Source organism: Fopius arisanus, unplaced genomic scaffold (genome assembly GCF_000806365.1).
Source record: "Fopius arisanus strain USDA-PBARC FA_bdor unplaced genomic scaffold, ASM80636v1 scaffold00020, whole genome shotgun sequence".
NCBI lineage: Eukaryota > Metazoa > Arthropoda > Insecta > Hymenoptera > Braconidae > Fopius > Fopius arisanus.
In genome coordinates, this window is record NW_011887759.1 from 611,069 (window position 1) to 627,344 (window position 16,276).

Genomic DNA, 16,276 nt, shown 5'->3' on the forward strand with positions numbered 1-16,276 from the left:
AATTGAACATTTTCAATTTAATTCTTTTATGAGTTTTTCAAAATCATTTTTAATGAATTGAGAATTCCGGCGAATAATCGGCGAATTTTCAAATCGAATTTTCACTATTTTCCTTAACTTTTGGTAAAATTCGGACTTCATTGAACATCCGAAAAAATTACCTAGTTTTCCGCGAAAAAAAAATGAAGATAAATTTCACGTGAATAAAATGTGGAAAATTTCAAGTTTTTCGAGATGAAATTTGAGGAGGAATTTTGTAAGAGTGGAATCTGTTCTGTTTCCATCAAATCAACTGACAATACTGAGGCTGAGAGGCGAGTGATTCAGATGACCATGGGCCTCAACCAGGTGGGGGGCACTCGACATCTAGCCATTCCCATTAATTCATTGCAAACGTCTACACCTCGTAAACAACATTTCAAGCAAATAAAATTGTCGTTTTTTCCCAGTCCACTGTAAAATCAGAATTTATCGGTAATTACGTACTTGAAATACTTGGAGTGCTCGAGCTAATCCTCCAACTTGATCCTTCAGGGAAAATACCACGGAATTCTTCGTGTCTGATTGCTCTCGTTTTTCGACCATCGGCATCTTCATAAAAACGGAAAATTTTCTATTTTTTATTTATATTTTGACATTAAAGCAGTGATCCTATAGAATATTGTGAAATCATTTCGACATTCCGGTTTTTTAAATTTAATATGGAGAAGAAATAAGTCCGCGGAACTGTAAAAATATGAATATTGGCTTCTTAAGACAATTGAATATATTTATTCAAAAATTTATGTAACATAACAGGTTTCCTTGTCTCAAATAATGATAATAATAAAATGTAATGAGACAATCTACATATAATTTATGTTTAAAAGTTACATTCGATTGAAATTTTCTACTGAACATTTCTAACAAAAACTGAGGAATTCGTCATCAAAGTCGCTAATAATAATTTTTTTTTCATTCACTTTTTTTCTACATGACTTTGGAATAAGGCATTCCGCTGATTCAAGGTCTTGAATAGTTAGTGTGGAGTCATTAAGGGGGGCCATGGTGAATATTAATAGTTATCCGTTGGTCAAGAGACCCATAGATCGGCCATTCGTACGTGATGGGACATAAGGAGAAAAAACAGAACCCATTTCATTATGTCAAGGGGGAAAAAAAAATCAGGATATGGTGTTGGAATTTTTTTATGCCCATTAGACTTCCAAGCATTAAATTAGATATTCATTTTTTGTTATAGAACCGGAAATTTTCAAGGGGATTTTTAAAAATAAATTCCTTTCTCCGTCTTTGTGAATTCGAGCCAAATGGAAAAATTAATTCTTCCATTATTAATTTAATATAACAAATATAAATAGCAAATCACAATAAAATTATGAAATGAAAACTTCAATTATGAAATTCAAATCAATTATGATTGACATTTTTATTCGGCAATATCCCCTGGCAGTATTTTTTTCCAATCTGAGAGATTTTAAAATATAAAAAATGTTCACCAGTCGAATTGTTAATTGGATTTTTTAAATATCTCATTAGAAGGATTGTATAATTCAATTGAATTTAATATCTAGATTTTTACTTTCAGTGTAAACTCACATCTTTAGATTTGTGCATGGGACTTCCTTCCTTGATAGCCCATTCTTCTCCTCTCCTGTAGAGCCACATGCCCAGCAAACCCTTTCCTGATCCACTCATGTTATGCCAATGATATGCAGAACACTTGGGGGAAAAGTAATTCACTACTTGCAACCGGTTGCAGATTAAAAGAAAAGGTAAAGAGTTATTTTATTTTATTTCACACTCTTGACTCTTTACCTTCTCAGTGCTAAAATATGATGGTTAATTGAGAATATTGTTAACCTTTGGAAGAAGCTGATTCGACAGAGATTGAAACAGCAAATGCCTTCCGATGGTGGGTATCGAGCCCTCTTAAGCCCTCAACCCCTCCGTTCGCCAAAGACAAGACCAACAGTTGCCATTGGTTGCGCGAATTTTCCCTCATCCTCGATGTTCCCCATTGGTTGAATCGAAGGATATTCATGGGGGTTCTTGGCTCATTCAATTCCTCCTCGAGTCTGTTAGCACAACCATTTCTTCTTTTCAATGAATATTTCCTGACGTCACTGGAGCCTTGGAGGGCAGAAGGAAGATGGGGGATGGAAATTGAAAAGTTCAATGGGGTAAACAGCAAGTTCAAGTGCAAGTGCCAGTCTCCTAAGTCCAACAATGACACTTTCATTTATGCAAACTTTATATATTACCTAATACTTTGTGTAATTATTTATTCAAAAAGGAAAACCATATTTATCTCGACTTATCTTCTCCAACATTACAATACAACTTTCCGTGCACTAGTTTTCGCAATAGAATTATAAACAAAAAACAAAAAGAACAATGGTGATAAGCAGAATATATTTATCCTCAGATTGGATAACAGTACAGAACAATATGAAGGACACGCTTTTATTGATCACCTACTATGAATTAATAAGGTATTAAGAAGTTGTCGGTTCGAATGGTTAAGCAGGATATTGTAATTCACGATGACTGGTGACAAAGAAACATTTTTCAATGAAACCAGCAGAGAGAGAGAGGGTCTTGATTGAACGGAACTAAGACAGTGGTTAATGAAAGAGTACCCTCGTAAGGTGTATCATTCCACTATTTTATCTTTCTCGTGCTCTTTGGTACAATCAGATGCAGCACATTACCGAGACCCCATCACTTATCACTCCCACCCATATGTTTACTCATTCTCAATCTTTTCGTGTTCTTCTAAGAGGATTGCTCGGACGGGAATTCGATCACGAGATGAGTAAATGAATTAATAATGCACGGACAGAGACTCAGTAATAAAACCCGAATAGAGTACTTGAAAATACCCGTGTATTCCCCAATAGTTGAAATTAAACCAGAATTGAACAAAAATTTGTTAGGAATAAAATAAAAAGGCAGGATTCATTGAAAGGGTGCATGTCCTTAATTTCGGTGAGGAGTAAATTAACCATAAATTAACCCGCATCTTCCAATGTTCACTACATCTCACAAATCCTCATATCTTTCATGACAAAAGGCTATTGTCATCACTGCAGGTTCTGAAGTTATCTTTCTACTGGCGAATGACAAATATCACTCTCCACTCAATGAATTCCCACGGGTGATACACCCATTCATCTGAACAAGTACTGCAACAAGTACTCTTCATCTTCAAGTGATTCTGGCATCTAAAATTGTTGATCAATTCAAAGATAAATGCCACTGAGGTGACTTGGGAAAAAAAAATTAATTACTCAACGAGTAATTAATTCCATTATCCTCAGTTAATGTAAAATTGAATAGAATTCATCGGCGCGTTTTATCCTGCCGATTTATTTTATCTCTGGGTCGCATACAATTACGATTACTAAGATAAATTTCGCTACAAATTATCGCAGTGTGGTATTCAGTTTCTGTAAACACCGTAGATCCTCTTCTTCAGGGCTCTCAGCACGACTCGAGGGCTCTACATTAGGGATCGTGTCATTTCAAGAAAGACAGAATCTGCGCCCCCAATTAAATTAATTAAAACGTGCACAACCCTTACTATGATTAACATTCATGTTTATTTCTCTACAATTTTCCAATTTTGATGCAAGTCAACTTGTTAAATACAAGAAAATTGATATTTCGAAAAAGGTATGAAAAATATAGATTTTCTATTTTTTTTTATATTTCTCTCGAATATTCAAGTAATTGTCGATTTTCAGATCCATCCGACCGTGAAAATCCCTCGAAATATGGAAAATTCAAATAACAATCTCTCCGATTGTTCAATCTATTGAAAATTGAATAGTATTTGATATTGAATTCTCACGACGACTCTGGGAATTCCACCTTTCACTGAAAAATCAATAATCGCATCACAGGAAAATCCAATGTTCCTGAATTTTTTAGATGAACAATAAATTATGTGAATGTTTTCAATTTAAATTGATTTTGGAAATAAATAAATAAATAAATTGAACTCGCATAATTGAAAATTCAAGTGAAATTGACTGGAATTTCAAGAAATTTCTAACAGTCTACGAAATATGTTTCCATTTTTTTCCCTTTTTTTTCGGCGTATGTATTTATTTTCTGTGTACGTCTCCGTGAAATTCGGCATTGTTACAGGCCGAATGAACCTCATCTCATGTATCTTATTAATTTGCTAAGGGGCGTCGTTGCCACCCCTCTTCACCTCATGGGGTGGGTGTAAATCCGGCGCTTGCGTCTCGGTGCATCAGGAAGAATCAATATTACCCTCGACAGCAGCGCTTTTCAGCAGACGTCTCGCCGTCAACGTCGACGTCGAAGAGTGCCACCGCCGTCGGGCCACCTCCAAGGTATCACCTCTCACAAATTGTGAGAATGGCTGACACCGAGTTTGAAGAATTGGGACATTATTTCGACCGATTGCCACAGCATATCAAGACCCCAATATCAAATTACACGTAAGACTTATTAATCATTCTCATCTGCACTCAACACTTTTCTATAATTCAATAATTAATGCTACATACAGTCGTACATTTATATGATTCCATGTTTAAATCACTGAAAAATGACTTCTGCATAAACCCCGAGAGCAATTTGACGAACTCTCTTTTCAAAAGTAACGAAAAATCGTATTCAATTCATCTGATAGTTTTTCGAATCGGTTCCGTATTATTTTTAGGAATCGAAAATTTTTCGAAATTGACGTGTGATAAAATGTGATATGTAGGTATATTTTTTTTTTACGCACAAGTAATTTTTCGAGAGTTTCGTCTTGTGGAATATGTGACTTTCAGTGTTAATTATTTGAACTGACCCTATGGCAAATTTTCAATTATGTAGTTAATGAGGTGCTAATTGGTTCTGGACTACCTGCGGTGGATGAACAACCACAGTGTTAAATTTTTAATTGATAAAGGTGACTTTTTGATAAGTCTCGTAGCAGTTGCAGTGCGAACCCGACCTTTCCTCTCAACCCCTCGCATTTACGTCGATACTCGAGATGACCCGAAGGAACGAGCGCTGCTCCATTTGGGTTGACTTGTAAAAAAAAAGATGACATTATATTTGACAGCCAATTACCGATTCCCAAGACAGCTTCATCGTACGTGGATTACAGTCGAAATATCACGAAATTAAAAATTTCCCTGACACTTCCATAAAATTCACAAATTTTGAGACCCGCGAGGACGAAAATTCATCAATTTATTCAAAGTTCTAATTCGATGAAAATATTTACTTAATTTCCGACATTTTTTCTGCACTGAGAAATATATATCAATTATTATCATCTATATATATTGGCCACAGTATGCAAAAAGGTAACTGTGGCCAAATAAATTTACTTGACGGAAATTAATGAATTTATTTTTCCGCATTTAGAATTTTTTCCTGCATGCAGACATCCCCGGAATATATCTGATATAAGAAATATATATATATATATTTGCGGCACAAAATGATATAGGCTATATTTATGTTCCATGTAATAATTGGCTATATTTAATCTATATTTTTGTCATGAGAGACATTTTCAGGCATTCGTAATTCAGTGATTCGCGAAAACATTTATTTCAGGTGTTCTGGAAATATTGATAAATTGTACGACATACGTATGGCTTCGCTTGCCCTCCTCGATCTCCAGATTACGGCTCTCAGTTTCTTCAACCGGTTTTCATTACTTCTTTTCCAGGCTTGTACATGATGTCATGCTTGATGACTCTCCGACGTCGTCGCAGGCTAGCGATGGGGATGTTAGACGTTCCTGCGGCGGAATCCTGGGAGATTCCGATGATGAAGATGCAGGGGTGATCCATCGACATGATAATCAGAGTGGACACACCTCCGGGGATGATAGTGAAGACTTGGATCATCATTCGTCTATTGTTGCTGACAGCGATTTCAGGTATACGAAGAGAAAATCTCTCGAAAAATTCTGCTATCAAGCGGTAGACTAGAATGCCCGAATTCGTTTTAGATGCTTTAAAGAATTGGCTTGGAAAATTAATCATTTGAAAATTGGAATTCCTAGTAAAATTTCTGAGGATTTATGCGGAGCTGTCACGTCAATCCCAAGAACATTTGCGTACTCTCGCTCATTGAAAAAAAAATCTGTTTATCTCAAGAATTTTGGCGTTAAAATAAGAGCGAGCAATTCTAGGAGCTAATAATCTGTACACTACCTTCAAAGAAATTTCATTTATTTTTTTTTCAATACTGCGCTAAATTAATCAAAATAATTTTTTGTGGAAATTAAATGAAATAAAAGGAGTGAAAGAGTGAGGAGTGAAGTGAATGAATCTTATTGATTTGACTGGTGAATGCGATTGAATGACGTAGTATAAATGATTGATTGATATACATGGAGGTGAGAGTGAAGTATAGAGTAGTTTGCACTTACAACGAAATGCCTGTGGGCTTTTGGAATTTTTTACAATTAGCTTGTTCGGTGGACTGAGCAGTAGGGGTAGATACACCAGTTTGACTGCGGTCTTCGCATCGACGGGTCGTGAGAGTGCTGTAAGCGATGCCGGAGGCTCGTGCTCCAGTCTGGGCTCCTGGGCAACCCCTGAACATCATCCCAATCGCCCTGGCAGCAGTGGAAACGAGAGGAGGCGACGAAGACTTCCGGAAATACCCAACAGCAAAAAATGTAACGAAAAATTCGATGGATATTCGATAAATATTAACAGAAACCACTCCAATGATTTTATTTATCATCTTGACAGCACTGAATTCGTCACCCTCACTGGCTGAGGAGTTGGCAGGTGCCACTGGATCATCTAGGCCTCACCTGGTACTTCGAAAATGCCATTCGAGGCTTCGCCACGAGGACAGCTCACCGGACAGCGAGAGGATGGCCACTGATAGCGGTCATAGCACTGCACATTCCCCTGATAATGGTCCTAAAAGTGTCTCTCCTATTCCCTGCAATACTCTGCAGAATACTGAGTCGGTTTCCCCGAGCAGTACTCCAGGTGATTCATGTCGTCGTAAAAACTTAATGAAGTTGTGCCATTCACGGAATTAATAGATTTAAGAGATAATTCTATAATTACTGGGAGGAAATAATTGGATGAAAAATTTTTTTTTGCATGAAGTCATTCATTTTGAGATATTGATTTATGACATCCAAAGAATGATTTATTTAATGATTTGCGATCAATATTTGGGGGCTTTTAATTGAATTGGAGTTGCTATTTTATTAGGGAGCGGGGGCATCCCCTTCACCCAGTTGGAACTTCTGGAGGCAACCCATCGTGGTCTTCACAAATTTATTCCCCGTCATCACGACGAAATAGACCTCGAAATTGGTGATCCAATTTACGTGCAGAAAGAGGCAGATGACCTGTGGTGCGAGGGAGTAAACCTGCGAACAGGTCGTCAGGGGATTTTCCCATCTGCCTACGCAGTCGACATGGACTACAGTGATTTTGATCCGACGGCACCAAAAGTCAAGAGGGAGAGATATCTGTTGGGATACCTTGGCTCGGTTGAGACACTCGCACACAAAGGAACTGGGGTGGTTTGTCAGGCTGTCAGGAGAATTGTTGGAAATACATCTGTGGATTCGCCGGATTCACAGAGGTGTATTCTCGAGGTGTCCGATCAGGGATTGCGTATGGTAGACAGGAGTAAGCCACGAGTGAGTTCAATTATTTTTCTAATTAATTCAACCATTTTAATATTTGCAAGATTTACCCAATGATTTTAAGAAATTTATCGGCAAACGAAAATGTGTATATAATTTTCTAAATAATGTCTAACGATTATTCAAATCTTATTATATTTTAAGAAATCATCCGCAATCTTTTCCTCAAAGATATTACGTCATATTATCTAGTTATTAATTTTGTCGGCTGAATTTTAATAATGAAATAAAGTAGAGTGCAATTTGTCAGATGTAAAATTTTTGTTTTCAGCAGAAAAATGGACCGTGTCACGATTATTTTTATTCCTTGAAAAATGTATCATTCTGTGCATTTCATCCTCGAGACCACCGTTACCTCGGTTTCATCACAAAGCATCCAACCCTTCAAAGGTTCGCTTGTCACGTGTTCATCGGACAGGAGTCGACAAGGCCCGTTGCTGAAGCAGTTGGGTAAGTCTCTCAGACAAAAAATAACAGTTAAATAATTCTGAAATTCTATGCAACCCATAATTTTTGACATGATATATTTTTTCAGACGAGCCTTCCACCGATTCTACACTAAATTCATTGAGACTGCTTTTCCAATTGAGGACATATACATTGAGTAAACTTACTTTTAGTATTTCACTGGAGGCCAGGATATTGAGATATCCCCAGGCCCACGAGACCTACAGATATCCACTGTACATAAACCCCCATTAGGTGTAGATAAATATATTATGAAAAAAATAAAATTGAAATCAAAGAAACCCACGCGACAATTTCACCCCAAAAATCTCTCCTCATTCGTTTATTCTCATGTGATTATTTTCATTTCTACAAGCATCTTGAGCAAATTCATCCCATCTCTTCCGATAACTTCCGGTTTCTTTAGTCTGTATATGCACATAATATTATTCATTTGAATTGCTTTCATATGTCTTTGTAATATTGAGAATGGAAAAGTTTGAATGAGATATTAATTGTCTCCAAGGACAATGGGAGAGCTCACTGGATCAAATATTCATCGAAATGTTTGAGAAATAAATAAGAGAAAAAAAAAACAAATATTTGAGAAAATTAAAAGCCACCTGTTTTTTTTCATTTATGATCATCAAAGTATAAATATAATAACGTATTTACAATATTATAAAGTTTTAACGTTATGTTTAAACAATATGCTTAGGTATGTTTATTGTATCATAATCATAGTGCCGACTGTCTGTGTCACATCTGCATCCACTCCGAATTTTCATTCATGTCAGTAAAATAACGAGAAATAATAATAGAACAAAGTTATTGACTTTTTAAAATAATCGAAGGTAGGGTGAATGGGTTTCTCTGTAAAAACCCTAAAATCCAATTGTTTGCGAAAAAATTATAATTCAGAGAAATTGCGGTTCGTTACATTTGCGGTTTATAGAGGCAAACATTAATATTTCAAAATATCTTGAGCAACTCAATGGACTTATTAATTTCAGAAAAAAATGGTATAAAAATAAAATTAGGCGATTCAAGTTTTTTCCTTTCAGTCTCATGATAAAACATAACTCCTCTGACATGTATAATAAAAATTGTCGTTTCTCCTCGATACTCATCATTTTCAATAATTAAAGAGAAAAAAAATATATTTGGATTACATCAAACACAGACAGTTTGAATTTGAAATTTGTACTATACATTAGTTCGGAGTCAGGGAGGGAGCTACGATTTCTAATAAAATTACCATAAATTATTTTCATAAAATCGGTGCTGAAACACGTCTGGTAATGTTACAAATTATGTGATGAGTACGACATACATGTTATTTATCTTCATTAGAAATTATTTACAATATTTTCCTCTTCACAGTGAAGGCATAGAAACATTTTTCTTATTCCTTTATCCAATGAGAGGTGGGTATTACTTGACGACGATCCACTGCTGTGATAATTAAGCAGAAGTCAAACTTGATAACAAGAAAACACTTTCAAAGTCTTCATTTAGGGCATATTCCCGAAATTTACATTGCACAATTTTATAATAAAAGAAAAACTTTCCTCAATAACATCAAGACGATTAACAATTTCATAAAAATAGGCCGAAATATCAATAAGAATGATAAATTAATTTCAAGATTGACATAAAGCGTCGTTGAAACGTCGTCATCGATGTAAAAATTGCCTCGGATCATTCAGTGACAAATTTACAGTAAATATCATTGTACGTAAGTATATTAGTACACTTGCTTAAAGCCCTAAATTATGCATCTAATGTATATGCTCGTGTGACATACATCCTCGTCTCACATGACCTACCAAATAATTCCATATTTTTTTTGTCAAAAGCATCATTTATGAAAAATCTTGTAACCAATCGTCATGAGAATTATTGAAACAAATAGCTTGTAGTTCAGAGGATAATCGTTCCTCCACAGAATTTAATTATTTTCCCTTCACCTCCTACTGATTTTATCCCAAAATTCACCTCAGAACTCTTGTCAGGATGTATGTCCCTGTGTACACGGGGTGCATTTACTGAAAAGTCACTCAAGCGAATAACAAAAATTGCATTGTTTTTCCAGTACTATTCTCCAATTATAATCCTCTTCACTCTACGCCTCTTAGTAGTACACGATCAATAATTCATGTTACAATAATCATAATATGTATATATTTTATATTTATATATGTATATAGTAAAATTAACATTGCAGTCTTACGGTGAGCCGATTAAAACGATGGCAACGATTCAAACGTCATCTTTTTTTTTAATCAGTTTCTTTTCATTTTTTTTTACTTACAATCTTAGTATTAACGTCGTAATTGCCTAGTACAGTAGATGGGAACCTTTCTCTGTTATTCCTTCGTTCATTACTCATTATCCCCAGTCTAAATCTGATAGACACATCGGATAGAGGTAGTTTATACTCAGCCATTTTGTTTGTGTGTAATTTTTGCCATTGAAAATAGCAAAATGAGAACTCCTGTTGCTGCTACGATCGGTTCAATAATGTCCAATAATATCTGTCTTAATATGAGGCGTTTACTCCATTGCAATTATGCATTTTTTTCTCCACAATTGTTTCGTCCATTTGATTCTATTCCTCTTATTATTGAGTCTTTTAATCTTCCTCTGCTATTTGCACGGCGAAATCCCTCTGTTGATTGCACAATTCATTCTCGTTTCAACATCATCAGTCACTATTTTTTTTTGATCGAAATAGTTTCTTCTTACAGTGCGTCAATTTTTCGTGGTTCTGAAATATCCAAGGACGTTTATCAGTGAGTAAGAACTTGGTCGTTTCCACTCTCAATTTGAAAAAAAAAAAGAATTTAATCGAGTCATTCGATATCTGGCAAGAAAAACAATTCACTCCGTCATTTTGTAGTATTGGTTGGCTCCTCCAGCGATTGGATTCAAACGAATACTTGATTCGAGAACATCTGGGGAGTAGTACGTCCTTAAAGTACGAATGTTGTATGCCACATTTCACTGGGGTACAATAGGCGACAGTGAGCCTGTGGACTTGATTAGATTTTCTTAATTCCTGGGGCGAAGGACGAGGAGAATTTAAGTTTCGTCCTTCTTGGATTTATCTCAAACACCTACGTTCTGCTTAACGGTGGCCTGGATACTGTGATGATCCTGCTGGAGGCTCTTAATCATTTTCTTTTGAATTTCGTGCTCAGCCTGAAGTAAAAAAAAAAAAATTTCAGTCCAACCGAATAATGATTAATTTTTAATTATTTCGGTAGTAAAGTGGTGAAACGAAATGAGTTAATTCAGCTCCAGTGATTGACCTGTTTGCATTTCCCAATTAGCTCTACAAAAATTTCGATTTGTTATTCACCTGAAGCTGATCGAAGTTTTCTCGCTGTGCTTGTAACTCTGAATTTTCAAATGCCAGTCCCAACTCATTGATCTGCGACCCCTGGTACTCTATGCTGTCCTGAAGATGCGCATAAGTCTGTCTCAATGTCTCGTCCACCCCCTGCTTGATAGAATAGAAAACGAGTAATTTATCATTTCAGCTTACTCGTTATTAAGTGTTTATAAACTTCGATACATACGTCAGGTACAAGGTGAAGAATATCGTCCCTCGAAGAGTCATCTACAACATCAAAGGAGGAAAAAATCATTTAAAAACTAATATTTAAATTTACCAGGCAGAAGAAGTGTAAAAATCTTTTTTGTAGCTGTAACAATACTCCGACGGGCAAGTACATGTAACATGAAACACTTGTTTATTGAATTTCGTGATAAAAGGGGCTTCAACTTACTGTCAGGATTTATAGGATGTCCAATTTGGTCCAGCATCTTCAAGATATCTACAAACAAAGACCATAATTAGGATCTCTGTCTTTGAAATATCCAACAAAAATCTGGTGGTCTGTACGGCACAAGAGGACGTGAGCAAGTATAAATGACGAAGTGCTAAGCCTCGAATTGATTAAATAATTTCGTTCTGAATGAAATTGGATAAATGCAGTGTTGGAATGTTCCTGTGGTGTCATACATGTGTAGAGGATATTTTGTGCCACTACAGTTCGTCCTCTTGGCTGGGAAAAGAGTTTCTTGTGGGCGATGTCACTACAGTTGTACCTGGATTCGACTTCATAATATCCTGGAGACTCGAGTTGTCTGACTGCTCTTCATTAGCATAAAACTCGTGTCGTTGTCTCTTATCTGGTAGTTCACAGTCTTGCTCCTCCAACGGTCGTTTACCACAGGACTCCTCTGACATATCAAGGGTCTCAGTTTTTATGAACATTACCATACTGTCTGGTTTACCACGATGACCCAGTGGTGAATTTGTTTCGGAATACGGTGAATCATCCTCAGCTTCGATTAGTGATACTCCATTATTTATTTCTGAATTTAGGATTGAAGGCTTTTGGGGTATCTCAAAGAAATCTTTGCCTCGAGAGATCACTGGTCGCACGTGATGTGTCACTTGCATTCTGACCTGAAGATCAAATTACGAAACAATTGTAAATGTTAACAATAAATAGAACAGTAAGAGGTAAAGAATAACAACTCGATTTATAGCGAGAAAACAATTAAATGTCAAGTTCAATTGTAAAAATTTTCGAAATTCCAGCGGACCAATATTATTAACTTTCAGGAATTATGTCGAAAACGTAAGAGAAAATTTTCCAACAACAAGGTAAAAAATGAATAATTATATACTTCTCTTTTGTCAAAGGGAAGTAATGAACGGAAATACTGGCGCAAAAAGCTATCAAAGAGTGAGACATTAATGGCTGAAAAATGAAGAAAAAAATGTTATCATCGGGAAATAACTCACATCTCCGAGGGCATCAGCACCAGAACTATCGAGTTCCGGAATAACTTTGTCAGCAATTCGATATTTTCCAGAGTCCTGGTTGTTCGGCGATGCTTGCGCCTGCGGTCGACGCCGCGGCTCTTCGCTATTTTTTTCATCTTGACTGCTAGCAGGAGATCCATTACTCATTTCCCTCTTCACCTGTTTTCCTTTGCCTTTCCCAGCTTGTTCGATCATCTTCCCCACGATTTTGCTTGCCTGCACTGAAACCGGAGGTAGTTTATCAGAGTACATTGCGGCTTTGGCAGATTGGAGGTCCGGAGCAGGTCCCGGAGAGCTCGGGAATTTTCCATCGACCGGAGCTGGTGATGACAGATCACTGATCAATTGAAGAATCACCCCCTCGAGTTGAGTTGGATCCTCCACACTTGGCGCCGAATTCGATTGTATCTTCATCAACTCTGGCTCGATTATCGCACGACTAGCATTGGTGATCGTTGCGGAATATCGATCCTTCATTTCTCGAATTAGTTTCTCACCCTCGTCCTGATCAACCAGAGTGTTTACACAGACGAAGGACTCGAAAGTCCCTGTCTTCAGGTCCATCTCGAGGTATCCGTGGGTTCTGAGGTAGATAAATTCACCGGTTTTCGAGAGAAGTCGGTAACAAGACGATCCAAAACCTTCTCGACGATCGTACACTAGAAATTCATTGTGATATTACTCTATTTGGTCTTTTATCATGAGTATTTATATTTTTTCACGAAGTCATTCATTTTCAAGATAATTCGACTAACCATGGAATTTTTATTTCTAACTCATGCTATTCTATTATTCAAAAATATCGAACAATTTGCTTTTTTTTCCCAGTGTTTTACCATTTCTCAATATTTGATGCCTTAAAGATCGTTGACACTTTTGTTAAACTGCTATTGACGACATTTATCAAAAATACTTACTCTGTTTCAATCCAATCATCGTCCACCTGACATCATCTTTATGCATATAGCGGAAAGCATTAGCGCCAGAAACCTCTTCCGACATGTATCCAGCAACAACTGATATCCTATGATCGCAGAAGATGATCCGACCGTCAACCAAATGACGTGTCACATACTCCTGTTTAGTGGCTTCGAATAACGATAATTCGGTAACACGTCGTTGCATAAGACGTGCCATTCCCACGAAAATAACATCATTACTCGTTGAAGTGTATTCTGTAATGGTTTCCCATGGTGAAGTAATTGAAATAAAAAATAATGTTGACTATTGCTTTCAATAGATTTCAGTGATATTCTATGGTTTCGAGTTGTATAATGATTTCGTACCTCGATTGCCCTTTCGCTTCTGACAGAAATCTGCAAACCTGAGGACTCCTGAGATATTGAAACACTTGTACTGTGTGTGCTCACCCCTGGAATTCGTTCTCTGAGCTATTTTTATGCAAAAATTTCGTCGTTGCTCACGAAAATTTGGCTCGACGGTTGGATTGCTATCGTCGTCCGAGCTGGAGTTATGATCTTGATTGGAACCGTCAGTTATCGAGGGGAGAACTTCAGTGAGTGTTAGATTTCGCGTCAACTCCTCGTGGTCCTCTGGGTGTACGTAACTGAACAGAGATTTTCCCAATAGCTCCGTCTAGAAGGATAATGCCATTTGGTTTCTCTTTTTTTCATTCCATATTTGAAATAAAATCAAGACAACAGCACTGTGCACGATTTTTATCTCAATTTTTCGTTTTCAATTTCAGTGATTATGATTTTGTAATCGGGCTGAAAATTCTGTACATCTTCCCAATCATAAAAACTATATTGACAATCACAATTAATCCCTACAAGTTATGGGTAAAAATTTAGATAAGATAATTACCAAAAAATCGCTTGAAATCGAGTGAAAAAAAAATTTGAAATTCAGCACTTAACTAGAAAATGAATTCTGTAGTTAGTAGACGTGGGTATGACGCCAGTCTTGTTTTCACCGCAGGTAATCCCGCCTTAGAATTTTTATTCTTTCCCTGTAGTCATACCCACAATAGACGTCTGATTGCAGACGTCCTGGGGGAACAACTTGACGTATCTCCTTGAGTATGTGAATGTGTAAAAAATAAATCTGGAGTGAAGATGATTATCCCTCGTCAAGTACAGACAGAGAGAATTATCGTTAAGTCTCCGCAACGAGTTGGTTAAAAATTCGAAGATGTTCTTGATATTTCTATCGAGAATAAATTCTCCATCTTTGACATATCCGTCAATGAAGAGATTAAAGAAGTCATTAACGGAATCGTATTTTCATTTATCGGCATCATTCATTTTTATTGAGAGATGAATAAATTATTTCAATTGCTTAAAGATTTGAGGCATCCTTGGCATCAAGTGCTCTCATAGCTCAAGGGAAAAGGTAAGTATTATCAAGGTTTTTCAGCTTCTCCTCGTAGTGACACGTGTTTACACCGGAAAGTGTCGTTTCATCACGGAAATTGCGGCGCAATCAAGACTTCAATAATTGTGCGAGCATATTAATTGCTCCAGCCCTGGGGTGATCGATAGTTCGCAAAACATGCACTTTTTTGGAGTCTCGCGAAATTTGAATTCAGTGCGATGAATTTTGGTATTGAAAATTCAAGAACCTCATGAACTTTCAGATTTTTATTGAATATTCATCACAATTTAAAAAAAAAGGCATTCTCTCGCAATTCAGTGAAAATGCAATCTCCGATTATTTTGACATTTTTCGAGAGAATGATTCATCCTAGTGATAGTATAGCCTTTCCTACTGAATTCAAATGCGAACTTCTGCTTACACGGAAAAGTATCGTATTTTTTTAAAGCAGAGTATTATCTACCAGGAGCATTGACATGTTTTTAAATATATGATAATATTCACTTACTGGTGCGTGTCCTAGGGGTCCCTCCACACTCCTACTCACATGTATAATGTTTCCAGTAGTTGTGACAATTATGACAAAAGCACCATTACCATCGTAACTCTGAGGAATAAAAGCAATATTCAATTTCCACTACTCTCACGGTTGCTCACGTTTAACTTACATCGAGGAAAACTTGTTCAAGATCTACTCCATTGAATTGATCCGGAAGGAATCCTGGAGAGCCTCTTCCGAGAGCTGTAACATGTTTTAACAGTGTGTTCCTTTTCATATCATGGGGCTTCTTTGATTTGTTAGAGATGAAGAACGCCGAGGCTACCGGGGGTTTACGGAATTGAAAAGGCTATTTTTCACGGATCACATTTTTCATTGGAAAACACGGCCTCATGGTTCAATGCACATTTTTCATTTTGTTTCTACTGCGGTGTTTCCACTTGCCGGGATTTACTGAAAAATCTGGCACCTGTTTCGCATTTTT

The 16,276-nt window shown here is 36.7% G+C and overlaps 3 protein-coding genes across 8 annotated transcripts in view; 1 reads left to right on the forward strand and 2 right to left on the reverse strand.

Annotated features, from left to right (window-relative positions):
* The window catches only part of Trh (tryptophan hydroxylase), a 5,637-nt gene extending 3,761 nt beyond the window's left edge, over nt 1–1,876 (reverse strand). Inside the window, exons 1-3 of one of the 3 annotated variants that reach the window (XM_011301089.1) lie at nt 1,816–1,876; nt 1,597–1,719; nt 487–591 (exon numbers count right to left, since the gene is read on the reverse strand). In XM_011301089.1, coding sequence (XP_011299391.1) covers nt 487–591; nt 1,597–1,695 — 204 coding nt within the window. In that variant the 5' untranslated portion in view covers nt 1,696–1,719; nt 1,816–1,876. Of the gene's footprint in view, nt 1–161; nt 284–486; nt 592–1,596 lie in introns of those variants that run through there. The other 2 variants (XM_011301088.1, XM_011301090.1) reach the window with 2 other exon arrangements.
* Nucleotides 1,877–4,318: 2,442 nt separating this feature from the next.
* On the forward strand, nt 4,319–10,955 carry Aplip1 (JNK-interacting protein Aplip1). Of its 2 annotated transcripts, none has more exons than XM_011301094.1 (7): nt 4,319–4,472; nt 5,708–5,920; nt 6,456–6,667; nt 6,744–6,992; nt 7,224–7,660; nt 7,938–8,116; nt 8,202–10,955. In XM_011301094.1, the coding sequence occupies exons 1-7, from the start codon at nt 4,390–4,392 to the stop codon at nt 8,272–8,274; spliced, it is 1,446 nt and encodes a 481-aa protein (XP_011299396.1). In that variant the 5' UTR covers nt 4,319–4,389; the 3' UTR covers nt 8,275–10,955. The 2 variants fall into 2 exon arrangements, with proteins under 2 accessions (XP_011299396.1, XP_011299397.1); XM_011301095.1 differs by having other exon boundaries at nt 6,477–6,667.
* Nucleotides 10,197–16,276, reverse strand: part of LOC105264299 (neuronal PAS domain-containing protein 2) — a 44,350-nt gene continuing 38,270 nt past the window's right edge. For 2 of the 3 annotated variants that reach the window (XM_011301093.1, XM_011301091.1), the window contains 10 exons: nt 15,962–16,035; nt 15,802–15,900; nt 14,243–14,552; nt 13,874–14,131; nt 12,936–13,615; nt 12,230–12,593; nt 11,908–11,955; nt 11,698–11,738; nt 11,478–11,621; nt 10,197–11,317 (listed from right to left, as the gene is read on the reverse strand). In XM_011301093.1, the coding sequence (XP_011299395.1) occupies nt 11,225–11,317; nt 11,478–11,621; nt 11,698–11,738; nt 11,908–11,955; nt 12,230–12,593; nt 12,936–13,615; nt 13,874–14,131; nt 14,243–14,552; nt 15,802–15,900; nt 15,962–16,035 (2,111 nt within the window). In that variant the 3' untranslated portion in view covers nt 10,197–11,224. The remainder of the gene's footprint in view (nt 11,318–11,477; nt 11,622–11,697; nt 11,739–11,907; nt 11,956–12,229; nt 12,594–12,935; nt 13,616–13,873; nt 14,132–14,242; nt 14,553–15,801; nt 15,901–15,961; nt 16,036–16,276) is intronic. The other variant, XM_011301092.1, reaches the window with a different exon arrangement.

Bases quoted from the DNA above. Each gene is read 5' to 3' on its own strand.
- Aplip1 (XM_011301094.1), top strand. From the start codon at position 4,390: ATGGCTGACACCGAGTTTGAAGAATTGGGACATTATTTCGACCGATTG. The intron at 6,993-7,223 runs GTGATTCATGTC...CTATTTTATTAG, and splicing joins TTCCCCGAGCAGTACTCCAG to GGAGCGGGGGCATCCCCTTC. The intron at 7,661-7,937 runs GTGAGTTCAATT...TTTTGTTTTCAG, and splicing joins TAGACAGGAGTAAGCCACGA to CAGAAAAATGGACCGTGTCA.